The 17,559-nt window shown below is 42.2% G+C and overlaps 1 protein-coding gene across 1 annotated transcript; it reads left to right on the forward strand.

Annotated features, from left to right (window-relative positions):
• The first annotated feature begins 754 nt into the window (after window positions 1-754).
• On the forward strand, window positions 755-15,319 carry CLRN1 (clarin 1). Its single transcript, XM_077348685.1, has 3 exons — window positions 755-1,148; window positions 11,810-11,989; window positions 14,232-15,319. The coding sequence occupies exons 1-3, from the start codon at window positions 896-898 to the stop codon at window positions 14,495-14,497; spliced, it is 699 nt and encodes a 232-aa protein (XP_077204800.1). The 5' UTR covers window positions 755-895; the 3' UTR covers window positions 14,498-15,319.
• The last annotated feature ends 2,240 nt before the right edge of the window (window positions 15,320-17,559 follow it).

The raw sequence follows: 17,559 nt of genomic DNA on the forward strand, positions 1-17,559 counted from the left end.
CATTTGCATCAGCATCTCTTTCTGTGAAGGTGAGACAACCCTGGCAAGACACAAGCGTAATATAATGATTTATTATGACACAGTACTGGCACAACTCTTGGTGCACCCTTATTTAAGCACTCAAGCGATTAAGGGATGATTTCATTGTTAATAGGCATAAATTAAATGGATGGATGTAACTATTACACATACCTTGAATTATTCACAGGAAGATTAGAATGACGTCACGTTGACAAGGATCCAGGAAATATGGAAGCTTTCTTTAGCCCACTGAGGTCAAGTTCTAATCATACAGAAAAATGGGGGGGGGGATTAATAAAAGCAATTTGCAGGGGTGGAGAATGATACAGCAAAACAGCTAAATTGGAATGCCGATACACTGACTTCACTGGAGCCAACGTAGTTATAGAAGAAGTGTTCAGACTTAATTGCTTTGTGGGGAGTACTAGCAATACTTCCATCTGCCCTCCATTGAAGAACCCCACTGACCCATACCGATTCTGACATTTTCATAAGAAAAAAAAAGTGCATGGACAATACTCCAAAATGTGCATCCTCCTTTTCTGTGTAGTCCAGGTAAATATCAGAAAATATTCTGTGTTGCTAATGTTTAACAATTCTCCAAACTGAAACCTCTATAACTTGTTTGCACTGCCGCTCACTTAAGCAGAGAGAGCCAAGTCTGCTTCTGGAATTGTCAGCTCGCCCAATCAGACAAAGAGCTGTGAAATGGGAGGCATTCATCAAATTACACAGAGGGTTCCATCTGTTATCTTAAACCCTAGTTCTCAAGTAGCACAGGGAGGATATGCTGGAAAATACACTTTGCTAAAGGTTTCACTGGGGACTTATCGTTTTTTTCCCCAAGCTGCTTGTATGCCCTTTAGGATTATATATGCCAGCCCAACAGAAGAAAGTTGTTTTCTGCACAGCTGGCGTGTTAAGTTTTGCTTGCGCTCTGAGCATTGCCGGAGCCGTAGGAACTCAGCTGTGGATAAAGGGAAGAATCCTCTGCAAAACTGGAGCCCTGCTTGTCAACGCTACCGGACAAGAATTAGAGAAGTTTATTGGTGACATCCAGTATGGGCTTTTCCATGGAGAGAGAGTTAGACAATGCGGGCTAGGAGGGAGACCTTTTCGGTTTTCATGTAAGTAACAATGGCATTTGAATTATTCAGTACTTTGGTGCATGTTTTTCTGAACTGACAGATTCGCGCATCAACATACTCCTTCTCTGTACAAAGGATCCACAACAAGGAAATATGAAAGAAGGTGGCTGCAAACCGGACTATGGAATTCTTTTGTACTATCAACAGTTTCATAATATTATTATCATTAATATCATTACAACAGCAGCCAGATCCTCTGCCCATAAGTGCGCATGGGACTGCAGCCCTAAATATCTCTTGTCCCTTATCAAGCTAGTGCCCTTGTTATTCCTTTTCAGCTTTCTGAAATGAAAAGAAATAGAACTGCCACAGATACCTTTTTGTATCCTGGAGAAGCAGAGCATGAGAAATTAAAAATCTAAATGCAGTAATTGGATCTTGAGAAGATTTATTTGTGCTAGAATTGTGATGACTGGCAGGTATAGAGTTGCATGGAATGGCTGTTTTGCAGTTGATCATTAGGGAAACAAGTAAATTCCCAGCAATGCATAAAATGACTAACAAGAACAGTTCTCAGCTTACGCAGAGCACCATATTACAGAGAGAGCCTGGTTGTCTGCACAGCAGATACAGCACACCACCCCACATCAACGTTCTTATACCAGAAATAATTTGCAAGTATCTGCAGAGACAGCATTGCCTGTATGACTCATTTTGGTACGTTGCCAGTTTTTTATACATAATATACGATCTCACCTTCATTTTGCAAAGGTAGTTAGTTGACCCAAATCATTTCTACTATAACTCAGAACCATTTTGCCTGATTAAATTCTGTAGCTGGCTGAGTCGTTGATAAGAATGGATCTGAAAGCTTTCCTTCTTATGACTCCCCCCCTGCTGTCTCAATATGTTGATCTTCTACTTTTAAAGTTATGTTTGTCTGTGAACGTTCAGCATGGCCAACTAAAAGAAATAGGAACCCATCAATTAACTCCTTGGGGTCATTAAGATAATGAATCTGTTTGAATGACAAACAGTCCAGGATTCCCGTGAGCTGCTGTACAAAGATAATAGCGCTCATCAGACAACATGCATGTGTCAAAAAACAGCACACACAGAGAGGGAGTAGAAATGGGGGTACTGGCCCCACCGCCCCCTAAAGACGCTCACCAGTGCACGAGCACAGGGAATCAGAGGTAGCAAATCTCAATCATGGTCATTCCCCTAGTGGGTTCCCAACGTCCAGGTGGTGCCTGGAGATCCACATCTGTTACAACTGATCTCCAGCCGACAGATCTGTTCACAAATGGCTGCTTTGGGAAGTGGACTCTGTGGTATTATATGCCATTGAAATCCCTCCCCTCCCCAAACCTCTTCTCAGGCTCCACCCCCAAACCTCCAAGTATTTCCCAATTCAGAGCTGGCAACCCTATCCCCTTATTTAAAACGGGTTCAAACCGATTTTGAAATGCACAGGTAGGATTTTTGCATAATTGAAATTAGTTGCAACAGCACAAGGTTGGAAGTGGTCTTGCATAGTGTCTCTCCTAACCCCATCCCTTGCCCAGTGCAGGAGATCCAAAGCTAGAGTATCTCCCTCCCCACAAAAGTGGCTTGGAGGCCTCAATCAAAGGAGAACCTACCCAAGTAATGGATTCCATTATCAAGCTGCGGTTTCCATTTGGAAGTTATACCTAACGCTTAACTGAAATCTATCCTCCTGTAACTTAAGCCCCTTGTATCTCAGCCTGCCTTTGGGAGCAGCAAAAACAGGTCTTTGCTCTCTTTTATGCAACAGCTCTTCCAATATGTGAAGAAGTTCCTTCTTCAACCTTTCCTCAGCATTCTTGTTCTCCTCATCCCTGACCATCTTGTTTGCATTCTTCTGGGTCTATTCTAATTTGTCCACATCCTTCTTAATGTGGGGTGCCCAGAATTGGGCACAAATGAGGTCTTAAACCATATTAGCCTCTTTCTTTTTCTTTTCTTTCTTTCTTTCTTTCTTTCTTTCTTTCTTTCTTTCTTTCTTTCTTTCTTTCTTTCTTTCTTTCTTTCTTTCTTTCCTTTCCTTTCCTTTCCTTTTTTTTTTGCAGCACTGTACTGCTGCTTTCACACATTTAGCTGGTCACTTGTTGCATTCTTTAGATAATTTTCAGAGGTACAGCTCAAGATATCATATACCTGTCTATCAATTTGATTCTTTTTCCTAAATGTAAGAATGTATTTCTGTTTGCTTCCATTTTGTTTGCCCAGCTTTCCAAATTATCAAGGTCATGCACATAACAATTTCCCTTCCCTGTAGTACTATCATAGGAAAAGATGCACCTGGTTGGAATTCTCTCATTTTATGCTTCTCTTAAAGGGGCATGAAGCAGAAATAGGGAGCAGTTAAATAGAAAATGTTTGGCAACATGGATCAGTTGCCCTAGCCACTTTGGATAGTAGACTCTATGGCACTCTGTCCCACTGAGGACCTTGCCCACTCCTGGCTCCACCCCCAAAGTCTCCTGCTAGGGGCTGAAGAGGCCTAGTAACCCTAGATGCATGCTGATGTTGACCCACAATCTGTATGTAAGGTGAAACAAGTCATACCATGAGAATAACAGCTTGCTTATTTCAGCTTATTTCTTTACATGCCAAGAGATTCTTGTGAATAAATCCTTAAGTTACACTGTTTTTATCAACCTTTTATACCAGGAAAAATTACCTTACACTGTTGTCTGGGAAGAGGGCATGACTCGGCAGTAAAGCATCTGCTTTGCATATAGAAGATCCTAGGTTCAGTTCCCACCATCTCCAACTGAAGGGATCAAGTAATAGATGGAAGACCCTGACTGGTTCAGTATAAAGCAGGTTCACATGTTTCTAGTTTCTGAGAAACACATTGTAACAAATTTGGGAACAAAATAATATAAAACAGTATAAAAAGAAGTACTTCTTCACCCAGAGTAGTTTAAACATTTCATGGCCGCAAGAAGTGGTGGCTGCTATAAGCATCGGCAATTTCAAGAGAGGATTGGATAAGCATATGGAGCAGAGGTCCATCAATGGCTATTAGCCACAAGGAACAGTATGTTTGGAACAGTGATACTCTGTATTCTGGGTACTATGGTGGAAGTTCTGGCCCCACTGATGGACCTACAGATGGCACTGGGGTTTAGGCCACTGTGTGACACAAAGTGTGAGACTCAATGAGCCACTGGCCTCATCCAACATGGCTCCTCATGTATTTGCATTTTTCATCCTGAAGATCTTACTGGAGGATCTTGGTTCACCATATTCATCACAATTTTTCTACAACTCTCTCTTTCAGTTTCTATAAATGTCCCAGGAAATAGTACAGTTTATATACAGTATATGTATTTGCATTTCCATCCACCAAAGCCCTGACGCCCAACTGGGGACTAAATTACCAGCCCTGTTTGGTTCCTCTGCTTGCTCCCATTAAAAACTCTTCCTACAGGCCACTATATCTCTGGTAATTGTAAAATGAATTTGCTCTGCCTGTAAAACCCATTCAGGCTCAGGAATGCCTTCTGCTTCATTGACTCTGGTTCCCGTCAGTTTTCTGGGTCAGCAGTTCATTTTCTAAAGGCCACTGGCCCATGGATGCATCCATTATAATGAAGAGATGTTTTGGCTTCTAGAGAAATGCTGTGACTGGATTAACTTTTCCCTGATAGTCGCCCATAAAATCAGAATGGTGTGCAGAAGTACTAAAAGTAGCGACTGAGAGGGGGGAAAGCTTTACCGTCCAGTTGAGCATGTGGCATTACAATAACAGAAAGGCCTCTTTCCAATAACGCTAAGTAATCTGTGCTGTGCTTTAAAAAAGTCGCATTCTGCATCCAGACCACCATATTTCTTTACTGCAAAAAAGTTGAATTCTGCCTCATGCATAAATGTATGCAGATTGACACAAGGGGACATCATTCCTTTTTGTTTCGTGTCATTTGCTCTGCCTTGTTTGTTTGTTTTTTACTACCGATATAGCATTTATTCTAGTGGGACTGGCTAAGGAAAAGAACACTGAAGCCCCCATCCCAATCAGTGTACATTTTATCCTGCCAGTCCTATGCTCCCCACCTCCACCCCCCAGCCCATGCTGGCAGCCTATTAAAAGGAATGGAATTGAAATGCCTCTGGCAGGAGTGCAGCCGCATTCAGAAGGAGCCAACTCCACTCCCCACCATGCTCTAATGCCATCCATTTCAGTGGCTATGCCATTGTTATTCCATCAGCCTCAGGGTTACCCTGTTGTGTTATGTGAGCAGCGCTAGCCTCTCTTCTACCGGTACAGGAGATTTCTTCAGGATCCTTTAGCCTTTGACTTAACATAACTGGAGCGCTGGATCATTTATTTGTTTACATTTATTTCTACGCCATTCACCGCCCCAGTGGGGACCCAAAAGGGCTTCCAACGTTGTTCTCTCCTCCTCCATTTTATCTTTACAACAACCAGCATGTGAGGTAGGTTAGAGAAAAAGAGAGTGACTAACCCCAGGTAAGCCAACAAGCTTCTGCAGCAGAACAGGGATTTGAAGCTAAGGGCCCTGTATGTAACTTTTAATTGTGTATATGTAACTTTTAATTGGGGTTTTTATGGGGATTTTATTGTGTTTTAACTATTTATGTTGTAAACCGCCCTGAGACCTATTGGGAGAAGGGCGGTCTAAAAATTAAATAATAATAATAATAATAATAATAATAATAATAATAATACCCAAGTCTTAGTCCAACACTCCAACTGCGATATTGTACACTGCATCCAACGTCACATCATATACCTCTTTCCTGCAGAACCACGGCATAAATGCATTCCTAAATATAGCCTGTCTATCTTGAACCAATGAGCAGGAATTAATTCTGAAAAGTAAGGGACAGGAAAAGGAAAGTTTAATTTAGAATATTTATGTAGGAGGTAAGGACGCTTTCCTTTTAATTTACGCCAAACACCACGGACGGATGTTGCTAACAGCCTGACTCTAAAGCATACTGCAACGTGTAGGGAAAGTATCCTGATTGCTGTATCCACACAACTTCTCTGAACAACATGAATTCCAGAAATATGGCCCAAACGTTAAACTCAATTGCAAGCTGCTACCGTCAAACTATTAAGTTGGGTAGACAAAACAACCAGGTTGGAAGAAAGAGTATCTGAGGGACAATGATCTTACCATTATAATGTTGAATCTCAGAACAATACTTGTGTTTCTCCAATGTGGGAAAATCAAAGCAGGAGACTTGTGCAGATTTCTCAAAAACCTATGCCACAATAAATATGGTATTTAAGGTGCTACTTGCCATCTATTGCAGGCGCCCCAAACATGGCACCTGTCAGGTCTCCCCTGACAACTGGCAGAGGATGGAAGTGTGTGGGGAGGTGAACTACCAGGAAAACGATAAACAATCAGGCCTCATTGCTGGCATCACACAGGAAATGATATCATCATTCTGTGATGTCACTGCAACTAGCTTCTGCCATATAGATTTTGCCCAGGTACCAAATGCCCTTGGCATAATGCCACCACTCCCTGTGCAATGTCCACAATGAAGCCTGGGCCTTCCTCCTGGTAAGTCTCCTTGTCAGCCAGCAGATCAGATGCTGATGTGTGGCATTGGCAGTGGAAGACCCCAACTTCAACTGGGGGGGGTCTACTGTCAGTACTTCCCTTGGTGTCTACCAATAGACATGGGCATTGTAAGGCACAGTTTGTTATTGGTTACCCTCATTCAGAGGAAAGGATTTCCCCGGGCTTTTCTTTGTCAGAGTGTGGTTCCATCCCCCGCTTCTGGCTTTCCTTCTCCCCGTGAGGGGTGAGGAGTAGGGTTTCCTATCCCCAGGTGAGGCTTAGAGATCTCTCAAGGCTTCCACGGATTTCCAGATGACAGAGTTCTGTTAGCTTAGAGCAGGGGTGGTCAAACTGCGGCCCTCCAGATGTCCATGGACTACAATTCCCAGGAGCCCCTGCCAGCGAACGCTCCTGGGAATTGTAGTCCATGGACATCTGGAGGGCCGCAGTTTGACTACCCCTGGCTTAGAGGGAATGGTTGCCCTGGAAGGTTACAAACCAGGATTCTCAGCTATGAGATTGGGCCCATCATGAATAAACTTCGGTTTGTTTATCAGTATGATGCCCAAATCTCCATATATATGTTTAATTCATTAATGTAAGTGTATGTAAACTTAAGATTTCCTACTTGGTAACAGTGAGGCCAATCAAGGGGAGAGTGGAAAAGAGGATAATGAAGCCCATGTGAAAATTTGGCTAGATCAGATGAAGCTGGCTAAATCTTAGGTAGATTTTTTTACTCAACTGACTGCATTATAGACTACAACCCACTTGCTGATAATTTACATTTGGCATGGTAGATAAATTTATCTGAAGTGCCTACATAGGCAAGCTCTCTCAGCATGTTCTAAGCACAGAGAGGCTGTTCCAGGGAGTTATTAGCCCTGGTTTAATCATACCCCTGCAGACTGGGAGCTGTTAAACTGTACTCGAGGACTCATTATAAAATATCTGTTGTCATGAAATGCACCGAGGTATTTAAGAATTACCCTTTTACAGCAAGCCTAATTTACAGTCCGGTTCGGTTGCAGTACATGTGTATTTACTTCTTGAGCATCTATAATAATGAAAGTTAGTTCATTAGTTTGGACAAACGCTAAAGCCCCAACAGCAACAAAAAATAACTTCATTTCATTTTTCCTTTGTTCTAGCCCAGCATTTCCCAACTGTTAATAGTTATGCGATTCATTTCTTTTCTGAATTAAAAATGGGAGGCAGACTTGTCTCTGGCATCCTGCCCCACCCTCCCCCAAAAAGATTCACTTTAGGCTGTTCAAGAGAGCAGTGGGCAGCATCCCCCAATGGCAGCCATCACTACTGCATCTTCACTGGGACCACATCTAGCGCAGAGGAGCTACGGAACAGAAAAAGCAAAAGATTATTGGGAAGATTCCTCTACAGGTGTTTCTATGCACAGGGTCCTTGAATTATTGGACTGGATGGTATAAACCTGCATTTTACTAAAGCAGACCATAGGTCCAGAAAACCAAGTAATGTGCAGCTGTTCTGATAGAGATGATAGAGCATCACTTGATGTTAGAGCAGGGGTAGTCAACCTGTGGTCCTCCAGGTGTCCATGGACTACAGTTCCCATGAGCAGTAGTCCATGGACATCTGGAGGACCACAGGTTAACTACCCCTGTACAAGAGAACTTTATCTGAAAAATTCAGGCATTGGGAGTTTGGGACCTTCCTGCAAGGATCAGATGAATGGCTTGGGTAGTCTATCACCCCTTTCCCCTTTCTGGCCACTAAGAAAGGTCATGGAGGGCAAAGCCTTCCCTTGATCATTTTTCCCATCAACTGATATTTTTGGACATGACTGACTGCATTATAGACTACAACCCATTTCTAAACCATTGTGTCCATTGGTCTTATTGAACCCAATTTAAGGCCACAGAAAGTGACAAACTTTCAGGATCCTATGGCAGTCAGTCCCACACGTTAAGTCATACGTTGAGTGAAGAAGTGGTTTATTTTGTCGGTGTTGAATATACTACTTCCTACACTAAATGTTCTGAAGTTCTACGGCAAGAGTATGCAATTCCTGGCATGCATGCTAACAACAGCCCAACAGACCATTTTGCTTGGTACCTGGGCCGGATCTCCACCCAAGCAACTAGCTCTGCTGAGGCCAGTGATGCAGGAGAAGACAGGCATAGCTTATGTCCATTATTGGATCCCAAACCTGCACTACTACCAGTTTGTTGGCACTCCAACATCTTCACAGGGAGACAGTGCATTTTCATGGCCCTTGGCTCCAAAAGGCAGCCTAATATGAGAGAGAAGTTATTTCCACTTTGTCCAGACTATGGATCTCTGTCATGTCTGTTTATCTTTTCTACATCTGGTTTCATTTATTCTATATTAGTTTGCCTTGTCACATGAGGAATTAGGAAAATGCTTGGTGGGGGGAGAGACTTCACACCTGGTAAATATAGCAGGCTCAGTATTGTTTTGAAATATAAGGCAGATGGACCATGACCTGGAATCAAGGCAGAAACTCCATAGACTTGTTTTACATTGATTTCCTATTTATCTTGGTTTGTTCCCAAGATAAGAATTCAGAGCAACTAATACAAGAATTGTAAAATATACAAATGCATTGAAACTATTAGGTGGAAACGGCATGATGGTCTCTCCCCTTTTTCTACAGTCAAAGCCTTTGCTATGGGGGGAAAAAAGGGACGAACGGAGGCTGGTCCCAGTAGACGAATGGAAAGGCTTTTGTTGCCCCAGATTCAGGCTGCTAGTTATATTTAGCATTTGAAAAGTAGCCATTGCATTAACTCTTAAGAATTCTGCTAGTTCCCCAAGGGCGGAGAAAACCCAAGAGGATTAGAGAGCCACCAACTGACTTTCTCGATCTTTTATTTATACTTGAGTACATTTTCCCAGGGAGTTCAGAGGGAGAAGAAACAGAGACTCATAGTTAAACTCGGGGGGGGGGTACCTTTTTTGCCCCTTACCAGGACTTTAAATATCCTAGGGAGGGCACATTTCCAGTTAGGAGAATGCCATGAGGAAAGTTCCCTCTCCTCTACTCGATGAAACTAAAACATCTCAAGGTACTTACTCCATAGAGGTGCCTCTTACAGTCTGAAGATCTGGACACAGAACCCCCCAGCATTTCACACAGTTTAGTCTTTAAGCGGTTAAACACTAAGATAAGGATAAGCAAACACAATTTGCAGAGGGTAGCCATGTTGGTCTGCAGAAGAAGAATCAGACAGAAATCCATCGGAACCTACGAGACCAACAAAACTGCCAGGGGGTATAAACTTTTGAGTGTCTAACAAAGGAAGCTTTGACTCTTCAGAGCTTTTACCCTCAAAATCTTGTTGGACTTGAATCTAGCTCAGGGAACAGGCAACCAGCTCTACCACCCCCTCCATTTTTGTCTGTCTCCAGAAAAGTGTTCAGACTTCTTGACACTCCAAACTTGCCTTATGTGTGGTTACTTTCTTCATATGGTTGCACACAACATGTCAACTGGTCTTGTCAACCCTTCTACCAGGCTCCAATTTAATTTAGTTTACTGGGCTGCCTACATAGCATCTATCATTCATTGAGGGGCTCAGATAAGGAATTCTGAAAGCTGGGCATGAATTTCTTCTTCCATACACCACCGAGGTTGTTAGGAAGATGAGAAAACTGTAATTCAAGCCAAGATATATATTCCAGACTAGAATTCTCCTGACCAGGTGATCCTGACTAGCCAGTTATCCTCGCTAAATATGGATCCAAGATCCTCTGACTTGTGGAGGAGCTGCTCAGCTACACTGAATGTCCACATCGTTCTCCTGAATCAGGTAGCCTCTTCGGTACCTAATTTTTGCCACATGGACCTGACATTCTGGGGGACATGAACATGTCCTGCCACTGAACACCCTTACTGTGAGATTTTCAGTAGTCTACATTATGCATATTTATTTAAATGATACAGCATATGCAAAACTACTGGATTATTTTCTCCTGGGGATGAGATCACATGAAAAACGTTGTATATGAAACAGGCACTGCCCCATAATGGTCATAGCAGGCGACTTCACAAGTCATGTTTACCAACTTCCAGGTGATGGCTAGAGATCTTCTAGGATTACAACTGATCTCCAGGCAAGATCAGTTCACCGAGAGTCAATGGTGACTTTGGAAGGTGCATTACACTGCACTGAAGTCCCTTCCCTCTCCAAACCCTTCATATATGCGGAAGGAATCATAGGAAGAGTAAAGTCCCCTTATTCTCATAGGGTTGTCAGGTCTCCCCCAGCCACTGGTGGTGGATGAGGGTATAGGGTTGCCAGATCCAGATTTGGAAATTCCTGGAGATTGGGAATGGAGTCTAAGGAAGCTCCTCCAAAGTTTCCATTTTCTCCAAGGAAACTGATCTGTGGAGGCTGGAGATGAGCTGTAATTCCAGAGGATCTCCAGGTCCTACATGGAGGCTAGCATCCCTAGCTCCTGATTCATTAACCCATTTCTAAACCCAGATGTTAATGTTTACAGCCTTACCCCTACACAGAAATGAAATATTTTAGAAGCATCATAGTAATTGTGCCTGAAGATCAGAGTTCACACTATTCCAGAGTTCATACCACTGTCTCTCAGAAAATGGTTGTACCTCACAAAATGAACTTGAAACTTAAGCATGCCCTGCAACCCTACATAAACTTTGCTATTTTTGCACACATTCTGATTTTCTCAGGTGTATAGTCATTCTTACTACTGGTGGGAAGGGTTGTGATAAAGGCTCTCAGGCACAATTCATTAAAAAGTAGGGCTGTAACCAGGTAAGAGGCGGTGGGGGTGGCAATGGCATTGAAAGAACAGTAATTCTATACACACATAATGAAATGTGAACAAGACAGCCAGTAAAGCTGAGACCAGGTAAGTGAACAAGACAACCAGGGAAAGCTGCTTTCCTCTGTTGACCAGTGTAACACAGCATGCGTCTGTAAAATGATTTTGCAATTAGATGTCTCCACAATTTATTAGGATTGAATTCGTATTTTTTTATTTGCATGTAGAATGCTGTACACTTTCAGTGACGAGGTGTAATAATGAGGTTACATGAAATTACACATTTTCCTAATATTTACAATAATTCCTTGTTTTTCTCCCCTTTAGTTTTTCCAGATTTATTCAAAATTATCCCTGCAAGTATCCATGTTAGCGTCATCGTCTTCTGTCTGGTGTTCTTGGTGTTTGCCCTCATTGGAACGGGGTTCTTCATGTACAATGCATTTGGCAAGCCTTATGAAACACTGCATGGTCCATTGGGACTGTACCTCTGGAGCTTCATTTCTTGTAAGTGTTCTGACATAATGCTAATTGCAGATATGGTCCCATGGTTAGTATGCTTGTAATTCTCTCATGTTCGGTTTTCTGATAGTTGTGGAAGAGAGTGACTGAATCCAAACTGTTGTGTATTGGGCTACCTGAGTTGCTGTAGTTGATTGGATTATATCAGTAGAGGGTGTAGGTTAGCTATTTTAACATACGCATGTGTAGAGACAGTGTCTTTCGTCTTGGCTGTCTTATCATCATGAAGGAATTAAAGTATTGTCTTAAACCTCACTGAATACTCAGTCTCACATCATTACCCAGCTCATGATCTCATTGCTGATCATCTTAGGATAACCTCTGAGAACGGAGCTATTAGTTGGACGATTAGAGTTGCCAGTTCTGACAGTCCAGGAGATTAGGGAACAGAGCTTGGGAAAGGGACATATTTGGGGAAGGGAAGGGGCTCTGTGGGGATGTGGCGCCATAGAGTCTACCTTCTAGGTGCCTTTTTCTTCAGGGGAATTAATCTCTGTACTCTAGGGATCAGTTATAATTCTGAGAGAACACCAGATTCCACCTGGAGGTTGGCAACCTGGTGGACAATCCATCAGCTTTTCTAGGAGAAGGAGAACAGAGCTTTCTATCATAGAATCATAGAATCATAGAGTTGGAAGGGGCCATACAGGCCATCTAGTCCAACCCCCTGCTCAACGCAGGATTAGCCCTAAGCATCCTAAAGCATCCAAGAAAAGTGTGTATCCAACCTTTGCTTGAAGACTGCCAGTGAGGGGGAGCTAACCACCTCCTTAGGCAGCCTATTCCAATGCTGAACTACTCTGACTGTGAAAAACTTTTTCCTGATATCTAGCCTATATCGTTGTAGAATCTTGATAGCACATAGTGGAATGCCATAAAATGTGGCAAGAGGGAAATGGGAAGCAGACAGAAGTTCATGTGCAGAGAACTGCCACAGAGAACCAGAAACTGGTGTGAGTCCCTTTGGTAGGCTTTTATACAGAAACTGGAGGTGTATATTTTTAATAAATGTTCCAGACTAAACTTGGTTGTCTCGTTCACTGAAATCATTGTTCTAGAATGGGGTGCTCGATTTTAGAGAAGTAGAAAGGTGGTCATGGTGGTGGAGAGTTCTGTCAAGTCACAGCCAATTTATAGCAGCTCCATAAGGCAAGAGACTTTCAGAGGTGGTTTTCCATTGACTGCGCATGTGTAGCAGCCCATGATATCTTTGGTGGTCTTTCATCCAAATATAAACCAGAGCTGCTTGCTTTCTAAGACCTGACCACACCTGGGCTATCTGGGTCATCAGACATTCCTTGTTGTTGTTGTTAGGTGCAAAGTTATGTCCGACCCATCACGACCCCATGGACAATGATCCTCCAGGCCTTCCTGTCCTCTACTATTCCTTGAAGTCCATTTAAGTTTGCACCTACTGCTTCAGTGACTCCATCCAGCCACCTCATTCTCTGTCGTCCCCTTCTTCTTTTGCCCTCAATCTTCTTTTGCCAGACATTCCTTACAGAGGATCAAAACAAACATTTGTTCCCCAAAAGTTCTTTTCCCTGTATAAGTTCTTTCATTTACAGTTGGGAGAGAACAATATTTATTTCATACAAATATGAATTATTTACTGGGCCATCAAAGAGTGCGTTATTATTTCAGCTATCAGGAAAGATGAGGACTGTTTTGATGTGGTCGCTGTGAGCTCAGGAGACTTGGTGATCTTCAGCTCATGTCTTATTGGCCCATTAGACATGTGAGCTATAAACTGTCAGGGTCAGTCTTCACCCTCAAGACTGGGATAAAGAGGCTAACCTGCTCTAGGACAGCTGTAAAGGTCACTGTAAGGATTATAGCCGTGAAGTGTTTTGAATTCTCAGCACATGCTGCGTAAACAGTATTATTATGAAACAGTTTGTGCTAGGTGATATTTTCTTCATGACAGCATTAGTGCAAGGGGCAGAGTTTACTGGAACACAATTCCAACATTATTGGACATGTTAGCAAGGTCATCATTAAAATCTTTCCATGATAGGTATTATTGCCCGGAGCATTATTTCAGTTGTCATCGGACTGACCCACAACACAACACAACACACAGGAAAGGAAGATAATTGGGGGAAATGATTTATAAATACTGAAATGCAGGAAAACCAAAATACTTGTCTGTACACATTAATGTTAAAGGTTTGTGGCAGGGGTTGGGGAAGATACCTAGTAATTTTCTCTCTTTTTTCTTTTTCAGTTTCTTGTGGTTGTCTTATCATGATACTTTTTTCATCAGAAGTAAAGATCCATCATCTTTCTGAGAAAATAGCGAATTACAAAGAAGGAGGCTTCTTATTTAAGACTCACCGCGAGCAATTCGCAAATTCATTTTGGATCATTCTGGTGTGCTCCTTGGTACACTTCCTGAACATTTTGCTAATACGCCTTGCGGGATTTGAATTCCCTTTTTCAAAGTCGAAAGATTCAGAAACAGCAAATGGAGCAGTCGATCTAATGTACTAGATGTACTTCAAATTACTTTTATTGGTCCTATTTAAAAAACCCACAAAAGATCACTTTTAAAAAATCTTATATGAGTCAGAGACATTTAAAGAGATATACCAGCACATGTGTTACAGTTGTATTCGGTAAGAGTTCTGTTATTCTCGGGATATGACCATCTGTTGCCATCTGTGGGTTGGATCCTGGGGTCCCTTTCTTCTACATGAGGGATCTTCCATTCATTCATAAGGAGAAGGATCTTTCCAAGAATGGGAGATGATTCACTAAGCAATAGGGAATAGAAAGAGCCATCCTATTGTTGGTTCTCATGGGCTGGAGTGCTAGAGAGATGGAATAGAAGAAAAACTACCTGTTTAAAAAGTTAAATAAAGCAGAAATCAAAACATTTTAGTAGTAGGTCAGTTATAGGTAAAAATGTTAATGCGTGATGAGATTGATTACTACTAACGTTCTGTGTATCAGATTCAGAGCACGAATGAGAAGTAAACATCTACCTTAGAAAATTGGAATAGGGGTTCCTTTGTGGAAAGGTGAAAATAAACAGCATATAATCTGTTTACAGACAGTTAATTTAAATGCTAATATCTGTTTTGCAAACACTACAAAAGATGTTATCTAGTGTTGTGTGTTTCATGTTAAATGTTTGAAGAACCAGACTCAAATGCAGTATCTACAACCTCATGTGATCTAGCATGACATTGTACATTTTTGCTCTTCTTTTGTTAAGCATTTCTTTTGTAAGAGTCAGTTTAGAAGTTCAGGTCTGTTCCTTCTGATATTCATGATGATGCTTCAAACGTGCAATAAATGCTTTCCCTCTTACCTTGCAAGCTGTCATTGGGAGAGCCACATGAAGAGCAAGCAACAATATGAATTTAATTTATTGTCCCATTTGGAACAGCTGATTGAGAAACTGTTTGGCCCTTTCAATCCTGGCCATTTCACTCCTTATCCTCCACCTACCAATCCTGCTGTTTCACATTTTATCTTTTCTAGATTGGCAGCAGGTTCCCAAGATATATATATATGTTATTTGTTATTTGTTAATATGCTGCCCTCCCTTTCAGCTCAGGCCAGTTTGCATAGAACATGGAGGACATCAGAACAAGTACAGTAAAACTTAGTTATAATAGCATTGAATAAAATAACAGTAACAACAGTGGTTATGATAGTATTTCAGTAAGTGGTTGAATAACATTAACGTTAGCCATCTCATGGTTGATCTGTTCAGAACTCAGTTCATGGGGAGAGGTTCTGAGGGACCCATTAAATGTTGGCATATGATCAATCCATGCACATTATGGTGTGTCCTTTTATTCCCACTTTACTGTAGATTCATGTCGAAAAGCTTCATTCCTGTACAAAATGGCTGTATGCCACAGAGTTGAGCATGCAGGCATGGTTTCAATAGGAAAGAATGAGTGTGACTAGAAGCAAAACAGCAGCCAGAGGAAGGATGGCAGAGCATCTGCTTTGCATGTAGAAGGTCCCAAGTTCAATTCCTGGCTTCTCAAGTTAAATGAGTCAGGCAGGAAGTGAGATGAAAGCCCTCTGCTTAAGACCCTGGAAAAGTGCTGGCTGGCTGAGAAGATGAGATCAACCTTGATGGAGTGATGGTTTGATTCAGTAGAAGGCAGCTTTGTGTGGCATAAGGAGGTAAGGAGAAAGGGGATCCTGCCACCCTGTGCCCAGTGTCTACCAAGAAATTAAACTGGCCCTGAGTGGGTATCATCTAGGTCAGTGGTTCTCAACCTGGGGGTCGGGACCCCTTTGGGGGTTGAACGACCTTTTCACAGGGGTTGCAGCAGGGCAAGTAGCTTGGCCAGGGGGTGCCATCCACACAACAGCCTTGTGGGGTGGATCGAGATAGAGCATTCGTCTGTCTGGAGCAGCAGAAAAGAGCAAGATTGGCATGGTGGGACAAGAGGCAGAACTGAACTGAGAAACCCCAGAAAAAAGCCAACTACAATCATAAACATCATGCCATTGGTCAGTTTTGGTTTAATTTCTGTGAAAGAACATTTGCCTAATTTTATGGTTGGGGTCACCACAACATGAGGAACTGTATTAAAGGGTCACAGCATTAGGAAGGTTGAGAATAACTTCTCTAGGCAACTAGCTCAAGGGCAGATGGGAAGAGACTCACTCTTTTCCCTGTCCAGCACCTCTTTAGACTTTGTTTTGGCTATATTTGAGGAACTGTGCACCCTGGGAAATGTAGTCCATGCACTCTGACCAGACACACTGGCAAAACCTGTTGGGTCGCACATTTACCTTTGTGTGCTGAGAATGAAATGAAGAACACAGCCAAAATTTCCTTTTAATACAGTGAAACGCCAGTAGTAGTGATCAAGGCCGACTTTTCCAGAAGTTTGTTCTCCAGTAATAGTCACTTTCACTGAGAAACCCCCAATAACTTTCCAAGAAACCCCAGGAAACTACTGGATCCAGTGTGAAAACCATTGTATTAAAACCAACAGCCACCAATCTTGGCTTTGCAGACTTTGAACAGCTGAGGAACAAATTTTTCAGAAATCTTCGCCTCTCTGGCCTTGACCCTTTTTGTAACAGGAGAAGTTCTGACCTCAGCAGCAAGACAGGTCCAGATCTCTCTGTGTGTGCTTGTTGTTACCAAAACTATAATTTTCTTTAGTTCTTTTATATATCACCAGAAAGTACTACCCCACTCTTTTCCAACTATTTGGGAAAAGACCAGTGGGGATAAATAAATTCTCCCAATACCCTGTGTAAAAGGAGTGAGGTGTTGCTGAGGGTGGAAGGAGGAAAGATGTATAGAGTTACAAAAGCATTTCCACTTCTTTGTGCTTTTGTAAACATTTTAAGTATTGAGTTACTGCTTCCTTGCCAGAAAGACAATGCTAGAGGCACTTGTTTTATTAGCATTTCTATCAACACCTTTCTCTCTGCAAACACTGAACTAAGGCACCTTACCACACTAGGCAAGACTATACTCCTCATGCTTCCTCCTGCTGGCTGCTCCCCTACTTAAGGTTTTCTACTACAGTTGCCAGCTCTGGGTTGGGAAATACCTGGAGATATGG

Source organism: Paroedura picta, chromosome 8 (genome assembly GCF_049243985.1).
Source record: "Paroedura picta isolate Pp20150507F chromosome 8, Ppicta_v3.0, whole genome shotgun sequence".
Classification (NCBI taxonomy): domain Eukaryota; kingdom Metazoa; phylum Chordata; class Lepidosauria; order Squamata; family Gekkonidae; genus Paroedura; species Paroedura picta.